The sequence below is a fragment of the Lithobates pipiens genome, unplaced genomic scaffold (assembly GCF_037356315.1).
Source record: "Lithobates pipiens isolate NorthernLeopardFrog02 unplaced genomic scaffold, aLitPip1_a1.2 Scaffold_1, whole genome shotgun sequence".
NCBI classification, from domain to species: Eukaryota; Metazoa; Chordata; class Amphibia; order Anura; family Ranidae; genus Lithobates; species Lithobates pipiens.
Genome location: NW_027507685.1, coordinates 137,572,261 through 137,590,772, shown reverse-complemented (window position 1 = coordinate 137,590,772; position 18,512 = coordinate 137,572,261). Strand labels below are relative to the sequence as shown.

Here is an 18,512-nt window from a genome sequence, read left to right as displayed (position 1 = left end):
ACTGCAGTAATGGCCAATATTTAGACCATGTGAGGTCACATGGTCACATGGTGTGTAGGAGGAAGCTCTGAGTGATTAGCAGAGTTCAGAGCTGTGCGTAGGAAGTCCTGATAACAGATAGATAAGACATAGAGAGTGTGCCTTAAATCAGGGCAGATCTGGGCATGCTCAGTGACTTAATTCTACAGAACAACAAGGATTACAACAATACTAAGCAAGTAAGGAGATATCTACAAGCAGTGTTCATTAGCGTTTTTATGCTGATTTACATGGGATAAAGTTGTGGGGGAGGGTTTACAACCACTTTAACAAACTCAGGAAATTATTATGGTATGTTACTGATTGTATGAACAAAGTTCAATTTTTTTTTTTATTAATTGCCTTAACTGGCTGGAGGCACTGTAAATCCACTATATTTATAGTCAGACACTACCCCTTTCTTTATAACTTACCATTCGCCAAAACACTAAATACTTTTTAATAAAAATTCCCCATAATTATTATCATTAAGATTCCATACCACTCTCACAACAGATATAAAAGCAGTAATGTAAGTAATGCACTCACATGTATAAGTGCCTGTATCCCAGCACTAGGTGTATACAGCATGTGCAGATCTAGCCATTTCCTCCAGCTCTAGTGTGCAAAGCAAGCCTTGCTCAATTGTAGTGGACTGTTACAGCCAGAAATGTTTGTGTTTTTTTTAATTTAAGCTGGCCATAGATTGGTAGAACTTCAAGCAAGAACTCTTAGTAAAAGAATATTCTATGAAAGTTCACTCGCTATTTAAATCAATAGTGGATAAAATCAACGATTGTTTTTAACCACAGTGACTGGAAAATTCGAAGGAGAGGGGTGGAATGAACAAATTTCTAACTGTATGTGGTTTTCGTTTGGTAAAGGCCATTCATTTCAAAATCAAATGTTAAAAGCAAATGAAATCTTTTGAACAACATTTGAATGTTCTGTTTTAACTAATTTTTCTAAGACTTTTCCTAAGAGTTTTCTTTCAAACTGCCAACCATCTATTGCCGGCTTTAAATGTGCCCTTTTCTTTCTGTTTATTCATAAGATAGGTATTGAGAAAGCCATTGTATCTTCATTCTTTATTTAACATACAAATGCGGGAAACTCTACTTCAGATTGTAATAAGAGGAATACAACAGATGCCAATATTTGAGGCAGTATTACATAATTATTAATTATTTAACAAAAATGTTTGGTTGATATGAAAACCCTTTGGGAACATTTGGGAACTATGTATTGAAAAGCCCAACACTATGCACATGTTTATCTGTTTTGAGTAGACAGAGGAACCTTTATCATGTTTTATCTGTTACCTTTCTCCCCGTTTGGGAAATTTTCCTTCTCTTCCTGTCACAGGAAAAATGAGTAGAGGACAAATCCCCCAAGGGCCTTTTTTGATGGACTTTGGGCTTGTGTTGTTGGCATAAGTTTGAAATTGATTAAAGATGCTTCTGGGATAATTCATAATTAATTGAATGGTGCATTTGACTTACATTTGACCTCCTTCTAACATGCATTTAACCTTTGAACATCCAACAGCAAAGTTAACACTACCAATCAAAATGCCCTGATATGTTACTCCAGCCGGTTCCTACTGCTTCCAGGTACTGATTGGGCTGGCTACAGGCTCATCAAGCTCGATCATAGGACTATAGCAAAATGGTGCCCTCCCGCACACTGTTAAGTCACACTACCAGTCACAACGCTGTTAAAATGGCTTCAGCCTACTCTTCACCCCAAGGAGGTTTTGTCCTAGGTGAAGACCGGCCTCTAGAGGGGGTTATACCATGGGTGGAGCCTAGGCTGAAGCCATTTTAACATCGTTGTGACTTAACAGTGTGCAGGAGAGTGCCATATTGCCTTAGTCCTATGATAGAGCTTGACAAGCATGCGTTTGATCTTCACACTGGTTTTGAATTCCCATAGGTTTTGCATTTCCATACAAGCCTATTTGAGGTGAAAAAATGCCCATTGACACAGGATTTACAAGGCTTACGAAGGGGTTTCAATCTAGGTTAGGTTTTAATTGCTTTCTGTATCCCTAGTAGGAGCTTTGCTTTAATTTTATCCTGGTGTTGTGTTTCACCAGTCCAGATACTCTTTTCATGTAGGACAAATACAAATAACTAAGATTTAACATTTCTTTATTCTATGCTCAACTTAAAAAAAAAAAGCACATTTTGGTTGGAGTTCTGGCTAGAAATAAGACGTAAGGTAAAGGTGATATTGTGGGTATTGATGTATCTCAATACTCCATTGTCCAATAAAGCTGCAAATGAACACGACCTTCTTTGTTGTGCTAAAATGCTTGAAGACTCTTCAGGTAAACTTCTTTTAAAGATGAAATCTTCCTGTCCCAAATAGAAGCAGAAACATCCGCATCAACGATCCTCAGTCACACCCCCAGCGTCGTAAAATGAACGCAAGCACAGCGATCGGAAGGAAACAGAGGGCTGTTCGTAAAGAGAAAATGATAACATTCTTTGTTGTGTGTTCACCTGCAAGAGGTGAGAGTGTGAAGTAAATTGGCAAGAAATATGGTGCCTATGACATACAGCATTTATGAATAACCAATAAACATTAAACCCTGATTTATTGTTTAAACATATAAAAAATGTTTCTTGGATGCAGCCCAGGTGGAGCAATGAATGCTATCAGCTCACAAGGTTTATGTTATAATCAACAGGTGTTTTTTCACACTTATTAGGCCTTGGTCACAGGGGCACTGAGGCTCATATTCCATGAATGGGCCATTTTTTAGTGTCTCTAGGCTCTAGATGCTGCCTTGCTCATAGTCTCTGCACTAATTCATCCCAAAGGTGTTCTGTCAGGTTGAGGTCAGGACTCTGTGCAGGCCAGTCAAGTTCCTCCACCCCAAACTTGCTCATCCATGTCTTTATGGACCTTGCTCTGTGCACTGGTCCAAATCAATTGGTGGAGGGGAGATTATGGTGTGGGGTTGTTTTTCAGGGGTTGGGCTTGGCCCCTTAGTTCCAGTGAAGGGAACTCTTAAGGCATCATCATACCAGGACATTTTGGACAATTTCATTTTTCCAACTTTGTGAGAACAGTTTAAGGATGGCCCCTTCCTGTTCTAACATGACTGCTCACCAGTGCACAAAGCAAGGACCATAAAGACATCGATGAGCAAGTTTGGGGTGGGGGAATTTGACTGGCTTGCACAGAGTCCTGACCTCAACCCGATTGAGATGAATTAGAGTGGAGACTGCAAGTCAAGCATTCTCATTCAACATCAGTTCCTGGCCTCACAAATATGCTTCTGAAAAAATGGTCAAACATTCCCATGGACACACTCCTAAACCTTGTGGACAGCTTTCCCAGAAGAATTGAAGCTGCTATAGCTGCTAAGGGTGGGGCAACGCAATATTGAACCCTACGGACTCAGATTGGGATGCCATTAAAGTTCATGTGTGTGTACAGGCAGGTGTCCCAATACTTTTGGTAATATAGTGTATCTGCTTATCTTGGCTTTAACCACTTAACCACTTAAGGACCGCCGCATGGCAATGTACGTAGGCACAATGGCATAGGGTGGGGGGCCGGTATCTGGGGGCCCCCTTATTAAAGGGGGCTCCCGGATTCCGATAAGCCCCCCGCCCGCAGACCCCGACAACCAACGGCCAGGGTTGTCGGAAAGAGGCCCTTGTCCTCATCAACATGGCACCCCAAGGCACCCCCCATGTTGAGGCCACGCGGCCTGGTACGGCTCAGGAGGGGGGGGGCGCTTGCTCGCCCCCCCCTTTCCTGGCCAGCCGGGTAGCGTGCTCGGACAAGGGTCTGATGTGGACCTGGGGGGACCCTCACACCGATTTTTTTCGGCGTTGGGGTTCCCCTTTAAGTCCATACCAGGTAGGGGGGCCAGCGACGTCTCCTTCGCGGGCCCCGCCTACCTGGAGACGCGCTCAAAATGAGCGGACTTTTCTCCGGGCGGGAAAAGTCCATTAATTTCAAAAGTACGGCAGACTGGCATACGCACGGCCGGATTGTCCGCCGAAATGCAAGTCCGGTGGGAAGATTGGAGTGCAAAACTACTTTCTAAGTCCGCTGTACTTTCGGGTAAAAAAAGTCCGCCGGAGGCTACACACGGGGGGATTGTCCGGCAGACTTGAGTTTGCCGCACTTTTCCACCCGATTGATCGTGTGTACGCGGCATTAGAAATCCTGAAGGCAGTAATTGGTTTTCGGGGTGCCGTACGCGGTTAGGCTCCCAAAAAGTCCCACACATGTGGTATCCTCGTACTCAGGAGAAGCAGCAGAATATATTTTGGGGTGCAATTCCACATATAACTATGGCATGTGTGAGCAATATATCATTTAGTGACAACTTTTTGTAAACTTTTTTTTTTTTTTGTGTCATTATTCAATCACTTGGGACAAAAAAAAATAATGTTCAATGGGCTCAACATGCCCCTCAGCAATTTCCTTGGAGCAGACACCCCAAGGTGTCTACTTTCCTTTTGGAAAGTAGACACCTTGGGGTATCTACTTTCCAAAATGGGGTCATTTGGGGGGGGTTTGTACTGCTCTGCCATTTTAGCACCTTAAGAAATGAGATAGGCAGTCATAAATTAAAAGCTGTGTAAATTCCAGAAAATGTACTCTAGTTTGTAGACGCTATAACTTTTGCGCAAACCAATAAATATACGCTTATTGACTTTTTTTTTACTAAAGACATGTGACTGAATACATTTTGGCCTAAATGTATGACTAAAATTGAGTTTATTCGATTTTTCATATAACAAAAAGTAGAAAATATCTTTTTTTTTCAACATTTTCTGACTTTTTCCTTTTATATCGTAAAAATAAAAATCGCAGAGGCAATCAAATACCATCAAAAGAAAGCTCTATTTGTGGGAAGAAAAGGACGCAAATTTCGTTTGGGTACAACATTGCATGACCGCGCAATTACCAGTTAAAGCAGTGCAGTGCGAAAATGTAAAAAGACCTCTGGTCCTTAGGCTGACAATTGGTCCGGGGCTTAAGTGGTTAAGCATCAAGGTCTATAAATATTTGGGATGGCACTCAAAGTTATATTAAAGCTTTGAATAGTAAACATGTTATACCTACTTCTTTCTCTGTGCGATGGTATAGCACAGAGCAGCCCCAATCCTCCTCTTCTCTGGTTCTCCATCAGTGCTCCTGGCTTTTCCTTTTTGGTGAGTGCCCCTATAGTAAGCTGCTTTCTATATATAGGCACTTGTGTAAACTCACACCCAAACCACCCTGTCTGTGTCTGTTGGCACAGGCTGGGTGGCTCAGCCCCTTGACTGATAGTAGCTGGAGGCAATCTCTGCAAGGCAGCTTTAAAGTGTACCTGTGCCCACACTATGGGCATGCAATTATTTACATGTTAACAAACCGTAAAGGAACTGAATTCCAGGAAAAAAATATTTTTTACATTTGTAGATGAGGCCAGCATGATTAATTTTAATGATTGCTACGGAACATTCATAAGGCTGCTGGGGACACTAAATTGGCAGTAGTAGCCCATGGTCTGTCTGAGCTGTGACCATTTAGTGGTGCTGCAGTGACTTCTAGTTTCCTAGGGCTCATTCACACTAGCTATGATCTCTGAAGAATGACCCACATTCAGGTTGCTCTTCAGAGAGCATTTGACAGGCAGCAAGAAGGCTTCCTATCGCCTCCTTACTGCCTGCTTTAACCCCTAGAATCCTATACCAGCAGACTGCAGCCATGTGCATTGCAAAAGGCTGCAAGGTGCGTTCAGAGCAGTGCAATTCACTTAAAGTTGTAAACCCTTACAAACCACTTTGACCTACAGGTAATCCTAGATTAAGGCTTACCTGTAGGTCCAAGAAATATCTCCTAAACCTATACGGTTTAGGAGATTTTTACAAAAAGACAGGCACGGTTGTCTATGGTGCATGCGCCGTAGACAGTGGCGTGCAGGCGCACTGAGCACGCTGCAGATCACGGCGATATGCCGCTCGTGTCGGCTCCCGTGCGCATGCGCGGGAGTGACGTCATCGCGGCTCCGGCGAATCACAGCGCCGGAGCAGTTAGACCCGGAAGTCACTCCGGGATACATGGCAGCGGCGAAGATAAAGGAGGAGGACCGCTTCGGGGGCTTCGTTCTCAGGAAAGTTATTCATACTGAGCTAGTATGCTATGCATACTAGCTCATTATGCCTTTGCCTTGCAGGTTGCATTTAAAAAAATAAAAATAAATAGCCTTTACTTCCTTAAAGCAACAGGACAGGGGGGGTATAATTCCTTCCGCAGCCACAAAGTGAAGCTCTGTGGAATGTGTACACTCCCACTACCCCTGAAACTAAAGGGAGACTGATTGGGGAGCAGTAAAAATGCAGCTTACCCACATGCTGTCATACAGAACTTCTTGCTTCAATACTTTGAGCCACTGACCTAGAACACCAGTCTAAATAAGGGCCTCTGACATGGCAGCGACATTCCTGATAGACATATTTGTTCTGGGGCCCAAGTTCTTGATTAGGAAACTATATGATAACAGAAATCTTAAAGTGATTCTTAAAGATTTTTTTTTTTTTTAAATAACACACAAATAACTCACATTATACTTACCCGCTCTGTGTAATGGTTTTGCACAGAGCAGCCCCAATTCTCTTCTTCTCGGGTCCCCCGCCTGTGCTCCTGGCTCCTCCCTATTAACCAGTGCCCCCCCAATAACAAGCCACTTGCTATGGGAGCACTGGTGCGTGCTCAATCTCAAGCCACACTCTCTGCATCCATAAGACACATAGAGCTGTGTTTCAGCCCTGCCCCCTCCTCATTGGTTGACTGGCTGTGATTGACATGCTAATGGCTCCCGCTGCTGTGTCTCAGCCAATGAGGGATGAAAGATCTGGGACAGCCGAGGCTCCCATGCACCTCACTGGATCCATAAGGGGCTCAGGTGAGTATAAGAGAGGGGCAGTAGGGGGGACAGTACACTGTTTTTTTTATACTTTTCATGCTTAGAAAACCTTCAGTGTTTACAACCACTTTAACCTGTTTTCTCTTTTCAGGTGGGTGCCTGTGCAAGTACTGGAGCCATTGACAGCCAGGGACCAAGTATGTTCAGTCCGCAATGGCAGCCTGCATACTTCCTCGTTACATAAACCATATTATCAAAAGTATTGGGATGCCTGCCTTTACACGCACATGAACTTTAATGGCATCCCAGTCTTAGTCTGTATGCATAGCTCCCAACTGTCCCTGATTTGGAGCAATCTCCCTCTGTCCCTCATTCCTCCTCATTTGTCCCTCATTTTGGTCTGATCTATATAGTATATATATGTAGCGCCGGCTCCTGACGAACATGTGCTATATGTTTTTGAAAATTAATATTCCTAAAACCACAGTTGGGTTTCAGGGCTAATTATGCTAAATTAGACCCCATTCACACCTGAGCGTTTTGTAGCTTGAAGCCTGAAGCTACAAAACGCTAGAGGGGAAAAAATCTATTATTCTCAATGGAGATGGTTCACATCTCCACTCCATGTCGCCTGAAGCCAAACGCCTGAAGCTCAAAAAAGTTCCGGACCCTTTTTTGTCGCTCGAATCGAGCAGATTTGGGCATTTTTCTTCTTTTAACATTGGTGAACTTTTGCCGCAAAATCGCAGTAAATTCACACGATTTTCTGCTTGAAAACGCTACACTCAGGTGTGAATGCAGCCTTATGGTTTCAGTACCAGTCTAGCTGGATTGCACTGGGTTCTCCTTGGCTGCAGGTGTCGCTGTCACCGCTGTCAAGTGTGAGAACGTAGTTTAGCTGGGTGTATTGAGTGCCATCCTTGTCTTGGAACCAGCCCTGTGGGAGTGTCATCCTGCTGTGCATTCTGGGAGGTGATATTTAAGGTACTGAGTTCATATGCTTATGGGTTCCGGTCCAGAAGATATCTTCTGTCTGTTTGGTCCTGGTCCTCCTGACCAGCCCCCATGGCCCTCCTGGCCTGGGGTGCGGATCCATGCAATTCCGAGTCTCGGGGCTGAATAGCCCAAGGCGAAGCAACTGCTGGGACAGGCCTGAATGGATATGAGGCCATAACGAAGGTGGTCCGGTGCCGTCTCATCTGAGGAGAGGCCCAGAAACTGGAGAAGCATCCAGGGGAGGACTCTTCGGGAGGAGGTCATGCACAAGGCTGGCTTCACAGAAGGAGCCTGGAGGCTCAGTTGAAGGACACTAAATGGATCTACACTCATATGGTATCGCCGGACCGGCTGCGAGATACTGGTACCGTATGATAGCTCTCTTAATTTATCTATGTCCCTCAGTTCTACATCCAAGTCTGTGGCAGAGACTTTTGCTTTTCAAGTGTTCTACATCCAAGTCTGTGGCAGAGACTTTACTTTACTTAACACCCTGCCGGCTGCTAGGCCTAGTGAACGGAGGTCTATCCGGAGGGTTGTGAGAATCCAGCTATGAAACGTTTATTCTCTGGATTTCTTCTATAAGGGACTTTCTATTTCTGCAGTTCCAAAAAGTACCTGAACTTCCCTCTTAACCCTCTACCCTTCATTAAGAAACTGTGTTTTTTTCTAAATAAATAACCCAAAAGAGGATCCAGTGTCAGTTTCTGCATTTCTTTGGGCCATCTACCATGGGAAACTCCTAGACAGAGGCGAGGTCAAGAAGGTAATGGTAAGCCCAATAGAACCAGCAGCTCCTTCGGGAGTCAGTGCTACATATAAAATGCACTTTTTAGCTTTCAAATAGTGTTTCCCAGTGCTAAACTTTTCATTCAAATTCTAAATTGCCTTTGTAAATTTTAAAAGCCAATATAAAAGGAATAGTAGTGGTAAAAAAAAACACTTGTAGCTTTAAATACATTTTTTTTTGTTGGTTATTTCTCCTTTAAGGGGGTGTGGCAGGGGACATGTCCTATGCCTATATACATTTGCTAGTAGGTGTCCCTCATTCCCATCTCAAAATGTTGGGGGGTATGCATAAGGTTCAATATTGGATTGGCCCACCCTTTGCAGCTATAACAGCTTCAACTCTTCTGGTATGCTGACGTCTTAAGTGTTCCCTTCACTAGAACTAAGGGCCCAAGCCCAACCTCTGAAAAACAACACCACACCATAATCCCCCCTCCACCAAATAATTTGGACCAGTGCACAAAGCAAGGTCCATAAAGACATGGATGAGTGAGTTTGGGGTGGAGTGACCTCAACCCAATAGAACACCTTTGGGATGAGTTAGAGAAAAGACTGTGTGCCAGGCCTTCTCGTCCACATCAGTGCCTGACCTCACAAATGCGCTTCTGGAAGAATGATCAACCATTCCCATAGACACACTCCTAAACCTTGTGGACAGCCTTCCCAGAAGAGTTGAAGCTGTTATAGCTACAAAGGGTGAGCCAACTCAATATTGAACCGTACGGACTAAGACTTGGATGCCATTAAAGTTCATATGTGTGTAAAGGCAGGCGTCCCAATACTTTTGGTAATATGGTGTATTTCTTTTAAACAGGAAAAGAAAATGAAAAGCAATAACTTACATGCTGTGGTAGAGTTGTCAGTAGCAAACCTAAAAATAAATAAATAGAATAGAATAAAAGCTGTGTTAGCGTAGTAAATATGTGTGTATATAGTTAAAGAAGAACTTTATTCTGGATCAAACTCAGCACACACTTAGACTCCATTCACACAGGGGCAACACGACTTTCAGCGCCACTTTTGGAGGCAACTTGGAAATGACTTGAGTATGAATAACAGCGCTACTTGGAGCGACTTACAACACTACTTTGGCCGTGGCCAATCAGAGAATAATGAGCTCTCGAGGGGGAACTCCACGCCAAATTTTAAATAAAAAAACGGCATGGGTTCCCCCTCCAGGAGCATACCAGGCCCTTAGGTCTGGTATGGATTTTAAGGTGAACCCCCTGTGGCCCCCCCACCCCAAAGCACCTTGTCCCCATGTTGATGAGGACAAGGGCCTCTTCCCGACAACCCTGGCCATTGGTTGTCGGGGTCTGCGGGCGGGGGCTTATCGGAATCCTGGAGACCCCTTTAACCACTTAACAACTGGCCCATAGCCGAATGATGGCTATAGGGTGGATTCTTAACTCTGGGAGGACATCATAGTACGTCCTCCCAGAATTCCGCTCTCGTGCGCCCCCTGGGGTGCGCACTCGAGAGCATCCATGACACGGCTCATCGCAGCTGTTTAACACATGATCGCTCCATCAAATGACGGAGCGAACAATGTCATGTTATGACGTCGGTTCCTCCCTCCCCACTGTACCGATCGGATGTTAGAGATCGGTGTCAGCAGTGCCGTGGACTGGATCTGCAGTGCCCACAGCGCTGCTCACCGACAATTAACCCCTCAATTCCCTGCCAATACTCTGCAATTCCCTGCCAATACTCTGCAATACCCAGCAATGCCCTGCCAATACACTGCAATTCCCTGGCAATACACTGCAATGCCCTGCCAATACTCTGCAATACCCAGCAATGCCCTGCCAATACTCTGCAATATCCAGCAATGCCCTGCCAATACTCTGGAATACCCAGTAATAATCTGCAATACCCAGCAATACTCTGCAATAGCCTGCAATACCCTGCCAATACTCTGCCATAAACTGCCTTACCCAGCAATACCCAGCCATACTCGGTGATACCCAGCAATACCCAGCCATACTCGGTGATACCCTGCAATACCCAGCCATACTCAGTGATACCCTGCAATACCCAGCCATACTCAGTGATACCCTGCAATACCCAGCCATACTCAGCGATACCCAGCCATAGTCGGTGATACCGTGCAATACCCAGCCATACCCGGTGATACTCTGCAATACCCAGCCATACTCTGCAATGCCCAGCCATACTCTGCAATGCCCAGCCATACTCGGCTATGCTCAGTCATACTCGGTGATACCCTGCAATACCCAGCCATACTTGGCCATGCTCCGTCATACTCGGTGATACCCTGCAATACCCAGCCATACTCGGTGATAACCAGCCATGCTCGGCCATGCTCATCCATGCTTGGCTGTACTCGACCTCTGTATGTGACCAGGCTGTGGAAGTCTCACACATGTGGTATCGCCGTACTCAGGAGGAGTAGGAGAATCTATTTTGGGGTTCTATTTTTTTTTAACCACTTCCTGCCCACTGGCCATCATATGAAGTCCTTGACTTTGTGCAGGGATATCTGAATGATGCCTGTAGCTACAGGCATCATTCAGATATCAGCTTTTTCAGCCAGCGATTCCATACACCATAAAAATGATCATAGCGGCTGTTCCGTTGCTTGATCGTTCTTACGGGAGGCGAGAAGTCCTCCCCTCCCTAGGTATGGGGCGTGGTCACCCGGTGATGTCACATGGTGACCCCACCCCTTATGACGTCACATTCCAAGCATGCCCCGGGACTAGACGCCATCACCCGGTGACCACACCCCATACCTATATAATTTCCGCACACGTTGCACACTGCATTTCAGCGGGAGAGAGCATCGTGTCAACATCGGAAGAAGAGAGGAGACAGAAGAGAGAAGAGGGAAGAAGGACGGAGGAGACCGGGCTCCTCCGCTAGTAAAAGAGCTGCAAGAAGATATGTGGACGATGCACTTTTGTACCTTGGGGACACTTCGGGCTCCCTTACGTCAGCCCTAACAATCATTGACGAGTACGGTAAATTTTCGGGAGTCAGGATTAATTGAGGTAAATCCAGCTTGTTTCTACTCTCTGACTCAACAACCCCCCGCCCCCCTCTTCTCCTCTGCAAAAGGTTGCCCGTTTTAGATACTTGGGGATTGAGATCACCAGAGACCTCTCCCAATATTTGGCAGATAATCTTTACCCAATCCTGCGCGCTCTAACGGCGAAATGCCAGATATGGAAGTCACTGCCCTTGACACCGGTGGGATGGGTCAATCTATTAAAAATGACGTTCCTCCCTAAATTTTTTTACAAAATGTATTTAGAAATACCCCCGTCCCTATCCCTGCCACATTCTTCCACAAGCTGGATGGGGTAGTTTCCTCATTTATTTGGGGTGGCAGGGTTCTGAGGATCTCTAGGGCCAAGCTGCAGCTTCCACTGTCTCTGGGGGGCTTGTCGCTGCCCTGTTTCCGTCGGTACTACTGGGCGGCGGTGTTAGTCACAGTCCGATGGTGGTTTACTCAATCTAAATCTAACCCTGCAGTCACGTTGGAGGCAGCGATTTTGGGCTCCTACGCAGCCCTGACAAATTTTGTTTATAGGGGAGCCAAGTCCAGCCCACAGCTAACGACCCCGATGCGGACCACAATTCAAGTTTGGGAAAAAGTCACCACCACTGTTAAGGCGGCGGACTCTGTCTCCCCTCATACCCCGCTATGGGGCAACCCCAGACTCCCACACTTTAGCTCTATTCCGGACCCCAGCCTCTGGGCCAGATTTGGAATATACAAACTTGAACAAATTATGCCAACTGGGGCTCTCCTCCCCTTTCCGGACCTTAGAGAGGCCTATGGACTTCCATCCTGGATGCTATTCAGGTACCTCCAGTTAAAACATGCAACGCAGGCCCAATTTCCAGGGGAGGTTTTGGTGGAGCCTCACGTGATAGAGAGATTTCTCATCTCTCGTAGGGTGGACAAAATTCTCTCTTCCCTATATCTCCGCTTGACCTGTGAGCGTCCAGGGGGGGAATCGCCCTCATATCAGGTTTGGAGGGGGGACATCCCTTCCCTTACAGAGGAGGAATGGGACTTAGCCCTGCAACACTATATCCCCAAGGTAATCTCTGCAAGGGACAGGTTCATCCAGTTGAAATTTATACATAGAGCTTATTATACCCCTCAGAGCTTAGCCAAAATATATCCCGCCCAGTCTGAGCTTTGCCCTAAGTGCCAGCAGGCAATTGGTACCTTCTACCATGTTACATGGGAATGCCCAGCCATACAGGGCTACTGGCAGCAGGTGCTAGCAGACATCAATGCGGTCACTGATCTTTCAGTGTCAATGGACCCTAAGGTGCTTCTTCTGGGAATAACAGACCCAGTGGTACAGGCCACTTATAAGAGTCTTTTACTGTTTTATCTTTGCTATTATGCCAGAAAGGTGCTATTACAGATGTGGAAGCAGCTCTCCCCCCACGCTTTCCCAGTGGCGCTCAATGGTGGACTCGGTGCTACCGCTCTATAAGCTGACATATATGGGGTGGAAATGCCCCAAGAAGTTTGGTGGTATCTGGGACCCATGGTTGAGTGCTCGCTCTCTTAGTGTCTGAAGTGAGTTTGTAATACTTTAATTACCCGGCATTCATGTCTCTTCCTCCCCTGGGTTCGGTAACTCTCTTTTTTTTTTCCTTTCACCTCCCCTATTCTCTCCTTTATGGTGAACTAGATTGAAGGTTTGATCTCTGTACTTATCTGTGTATTGAGAATGGTGCATAAGTTGTAATGATGCCTTATTTTATCAATAAAAACGTTTCTGTTAAAAAAAAAAAAAAAGAGCTGCAAGAAGATAGCGGAGGAGCCGGCAGAAGAGCGGGAGACGACGCCGAAGAGCGGGAGAAGAGGCCGAACAGAACGGAGAAGTCGGAAGAAGACCCCTGGAGCTGATTAATAATTTATTATTACTTTACTTTAAAAAACCTGTGTTGTGTTTTTTTTTTGACACTTTTCCCCCAGGTGAATGGGTAGTGGTATGATGTACCCCATACTCATTCACATAGGGTGGGGAGCCAGGATTTTGGGGCCCCCTTATTAAAGGGGGCTCCCGGATTCCGATAAGTCCCCGCCCGCAGACCCCGACAACCAACTGCGAGGGTTGTCGGGAAGAGGCCCTTGTCCTCATCAACATGGGGACAAGGTGCTTTGGGGTGGGGGGGCACAGGGCGCCCCTCTTCCCAAAAGCACCCACCCCCCCATGTTGAGGGCATGCAGCCTTGTACGGTTCAGGAGGGGGGGGGGGGGCGCTCGCTCATCCCCACCCCCTTTCCTGACCAGCCAGGCTGCGTGCTCGGATAAGGGTCTGGTATGGATTTTGGGGGGACCCCTTAAAATCCATACCAGACCTAAGGGCCTGGTATGCTCCTGGAGGGGGAACCCATGCCGGTTTTTTATTTAAAATTTGGTGTGGAGTTCCCCCTCTGAGCTGATTATTCTGTGAGAGGTGACATTGTCGCTTCAATATAGATGGAGATCCGACTTGGAGGCAACTTCCATTGAAATCAATGGGTACCAGTCGCCTAGAAGTCTGATTGAAGTAGTACAGGAACCTTTTCTGAAGTTGGAGCGACTTCAGTAGCGTGCATTAAGACGGCTCTCATTCACTTACATTGATTTTTACATGTAGCGCGACTTGAGGTGACTAGGGGCGACCTGATGTCGGATCCTGAGTTGCCCCTGTGTGAATGGAATCTAAAGGGTCTATTTATAAAACATTCTTTGGTCGAATGTCACACACATTTGTGTAGGTTGCATGCATTTGGCAGTCATTTCAGTAATAGGTTAATTCCTATGGTCATCTGGTCCATCTAGAGGCCAAAATGCAGTATGCTGTATATTTTAATTGAGGTATTTCAGAAAAATGATATGATATTTTGGACACTAGATGGAGCTGGCGATTATAGGAAGTAAACCATTGCAGAAATTATAGTTGTACAGTCTCCATGAATGTGTGAAGCATTTATCCAACGAATGTTTCATAGGCCCCTGGATGTTGGGCTATGTATATCATATCATGGGGTATTATGAGTTTAAAAGTTAGAATTCTGCATGAAACTCACAGAAGCAGATTGTTCTTTCTATTCATATTTCACAATATATGGAGCCAATTTTACACTCTTCTTAACTGCATTTAAAAGCTGCCTGGGGTAAATAAGTGTTCATTTGTTTAACATTTAGTAACTGAGTTTATGTTTGGCCAAATGGGCTTCTTTTTTATTAATGTCCGGTATATCAAATGCTGAAAAATAATAGTAAAAAGTGAATACCCATTTGCACTGGTTATAGGTGACAAGCCTGCGGGAAAAAAAAAAAAGTTATTCAATATATTTAAAAAAATGTGTTATTCATAATATCAGGGTTAACCTCAAGAAAAGGAACTCTGCATTTTCAGAATTCTCTGCATGTTGAACATACCAGAAATATATATTTGTGTTACAGTGGAACTGAGTAATGGGGTTAACAAGCTTTTTGAAAGACGAGCAACTTTTTTTTTTTATTCTGACTCGGTTTGTGAGTGTTGTCTCGCAAAACAAGCAGAATTCAAGCTAATGGGCGGTGCAATATCGCATTTAGCCAGAGGTGCGGGGGCGCCAAGGCACTCGGAACGGTTCGGAGCCATTCGTAAATACTTGGAATAACTCAGAAATACTCGGAAACACTCAGAAATATTCAGTTCCTGAGTGTTTCCGAGCATTTCCGAGGCTTTCTGAGTTCAGCCAAGCTGTCCCCGAGTATTTCCAAGGCTCTTCGGTGCCCCCCACCTCTGGCCACATGTGTTATTGCATGTAATAGAAGTCAATGCAGAACGAATTATCTTAGTTTCCATTGACTTGTATGGGAAAACTCGCTTTGATATGCAAGCACTTTGGATTACAAGCATTCTCCAAGGTTCCACTATGTATATCCACATTGCTCTCATCACACACTGGTTAAATGGAATGTATTGTATAGTGTTTTTGTATATATTGTGATCAATTACTATATTCAGGAAAAAAAAAAAAACTATTGTATTAAAAATTTGGTAAATATGAAAAATGGCGGATAAATATTTATTTATTATTTATCAACTTTTTTGAAGCCAATTAGAGCCTCAGGCTTTAATCATGTGCTTCACAAAAATTAAAACCCATAGAAATCCATGCGTCCGTCTCCCTGCATTGGAAATTAGGGGCTGGCACATGGAGATTAGGGGGGCATAGCCCTTGCGCTCTTTATGGACTGCCCGCTGCTGAGAATCGCATCAAAACACCAGGATCTCATACACCAGGGCCTTAGAATGGAGTATCAATAAATTTTGACAAAATTTGCATGTACAAGGCTGCGCCATGTGGTATCTGCTTTCATGGGCTTGCATTTCATGAGCTTTTCTATTGGGGACAGGTTAGCTTTTTTAGTGAATAGTGAAACTACAATACAATCAGTATAAAGACACAGTGAATTGCAATGAAATGAGCACCAAAGGAAGGGCCAACATGTTTTGTGTGCTACATATGTGTCCCTTCTTCGGGGGTTCGAAGCTTGGAAAAATTAAAGTATATATGAACCATCACCTTGTAAAACAACCCATTCAATTTAAAATAGAAATTAAAGGCTACACATTTGTGTATGTACAGTATATAAAAACATTATAGATACTTTTTTTTTCTTTTTTAGAAGTGACCACATACCCTGTTTCCCCTAAAATAAGACCTAGCGTGATTGTCGGTGTTGGCTGCAATATAAGCCCTACCCCCCAAATAAGCCCTACCCTGTTTCCCCGAAAATAAGCCTTACCCTGAAAATAAGACCTACAAGGACTTTAACTAGGGCTTATTTGGGGGGTAGGGCTTATATTGCAGCCATCACCGACAATCACGCTAGGTCTTATTTTAGGGGAAACAGGGTAACTTCTGTACTGTATAAGGAGCAAGGGGAGGAGAAACAGCAGCACATTGATCTTTCCAGTGAATGGCTATGTAGGGGAGGATGTGTCAGCACAAGTCTGATAATTAGAGAACTGGCTGTGTTCCTGCCACAGCCAGAAAACTGTCCATGCTGTGCTCTCAGGTCTAGTGTGGTCAGTTTTTATTCGTAGCTCAGAGAGACTGGCAGGAACACCAGTTATTTCATAAAAAGAAAGCAATGCAAAGAGAATAGGATACTTTTTCATAAAAGTACATGGTACAGCAGGCACATATCAGGGATTTGAAATGTTGAAGTAACATATTCTTTAACCACTTAACAACCGGCCCATAGCCGAATGACGGCTACAGGGCGGTTGTTTAACTCTGGGAGGCCGTCATATGACGTCCTCCCAGAATTCCGCTCTCACGCGCCCCCTGGGGCACGCACTCGAGAGCATCAGTGACCGGCGGGTCCACAGGACCCGGCGCATCACGGATCACGGTAAACGGCCGCTCATCGCGGCCGTTTACCACGTGATCGCTCCGTCAAATGGTCGATCAGTACAGCGGAGGGGGAAGAGATCGGTGTCAGCCGCGCTGTGGGCTGCATCTGCATTGCCCATATCGCTGCTCACCGAAATTGAACCCCTCAATTCCCTGCCATTACTCTGCAATACCCTGCCATTACTCTGCAGTACCAGCAAATACTCTGCAATACCCCCCAATACTCTGCAGTACCAGTAAATACTCTGCAATACCCCCCAATACTCTGCAATACCCCCCAATACTCTGCAATACCCGCAAATACTCTGCAATACCCGCAAATACTCTGCAACACCAGCCAATACTCTGCAACACCAGCCAATACTCTGAAAAACCCGCAAATACTCTGCAACACCAGCCAATACTCTGCAACACCAGCCAATACTCTGTAACACCCGCAAATACTCTGAAACACCCACAAATACTCTGCACTACCCTCCAATACTCTGCACTACCCTCCAATAATCTGCAGTACAATTCCAGCCAATACTGTGCAATACCCTGCCATAAATTGCCATACCCGGAGATACCCAGCCATACTCGGAGATACCCAGCCATACTCGGAGATACCCTGCAATACCCAGCCATAGTCGGTGATACCCTGCAATACCCAGCCATAGACATCCCCCCCCTCCCGCCGCCCTCCGGTGCTTCTATCGACTTGCCAATACGATCAAAGCCAGAATCTTTTTTTTTTATTTTTTATTTCAGGCTTCCCAGCTTAGAGGTGAGATGCGGGGTCTTACTGACCCCATATCTCACTGTAAAGAGGACCTGTCATGCCATATTCCTATTACAAGGGATGTTTACATTCCTTGTAATAGGAATAAAAGTGATCAAAAAATGTATTTTTGGGGAAAAAAATGTCAAACTAAAATAAATAAAGTAAAATGAACAATAAAAAAAAAAAATGTTTTTAAAGCGCCCCTGTCCCCATGTGCTCGCATGCAGAAGCGAACGCATACGTAAGTCCCGCCCACATATGAAAACGGTGTTCAAACCACACATATGAGATATCGCTGCGAACGTTAGAGCGAGAGCAATAATTCTAGCCCTAGACCTCCTCTGTAACTCAAAACATATAACCAGTAAAAAAAATTAAAGCGTCGCCTATAGGGATTTTTAAGTAGCGCGTTTGGCGCCATTCCACGAGCGTGTGCAATTTTGAAGAGTGACATGTTAGGTATCTATTTACTCAGCGTAACTTCATCTTTCACATTATGCAAAAATTGGGCTAATTTTACTGTGTTTTTTTTTTTTTAAGCACAAAACTTTTTTTTTTCCATAAAAAGGCATTCGAAAAATTGCTGCACAAATACCGTGCAAGATAAAAAGTTTCAACGACCACCATTGTATTCTCCAGGGTGTTTGCTAAAAAAACATATATAAT

At 44.9% G+C, this 18,512-nt stretch overlaps 1 protein-coding gene across 4 annotated transcripts in view; it reads right to left on the bottom strand.

Annotated features, from left to right (window-relative positions):
- Nucleotides 1-2,154: 2,154 nt before the first annotated feature.
- LOC143975226 (HEPACAM family member 2-like) overlaps nucleotides 2,155-18,512 on the bottom strand; it is a 63,288-nt gene continuing 46,930 nt past the window's right edge. The window contains exons 3-5 of one of the 4 annotated variants that reach the window (XM_077477399.1): nucleotides 14,963-14,990; nucleotides 9,529-9,557; nucleotides 2,155-2,525 (exon numbers count right to left, since the gene is read on the bottom strand). In XM_077477399.1, the coding sequence (XP_077333525.1) occupies nucleotides 2,419-2,525; nucleotides 9,529-9,557; nucleotides 14,963-14,990 (164 nt within the window). In that variant the 3' untranslated portion in view covers nucleotides 2,155-2,418. The remainder of the gene's footprint in view (nucleotides 2,526-9,528; nucleotides 9,558-14,962; nucleotides 14,991-18,512) is intronic. The other 3 variants (XM_077477418.1, XM_077477409.1, XM_077477427.1) reach the window with 3 other exon arrangements.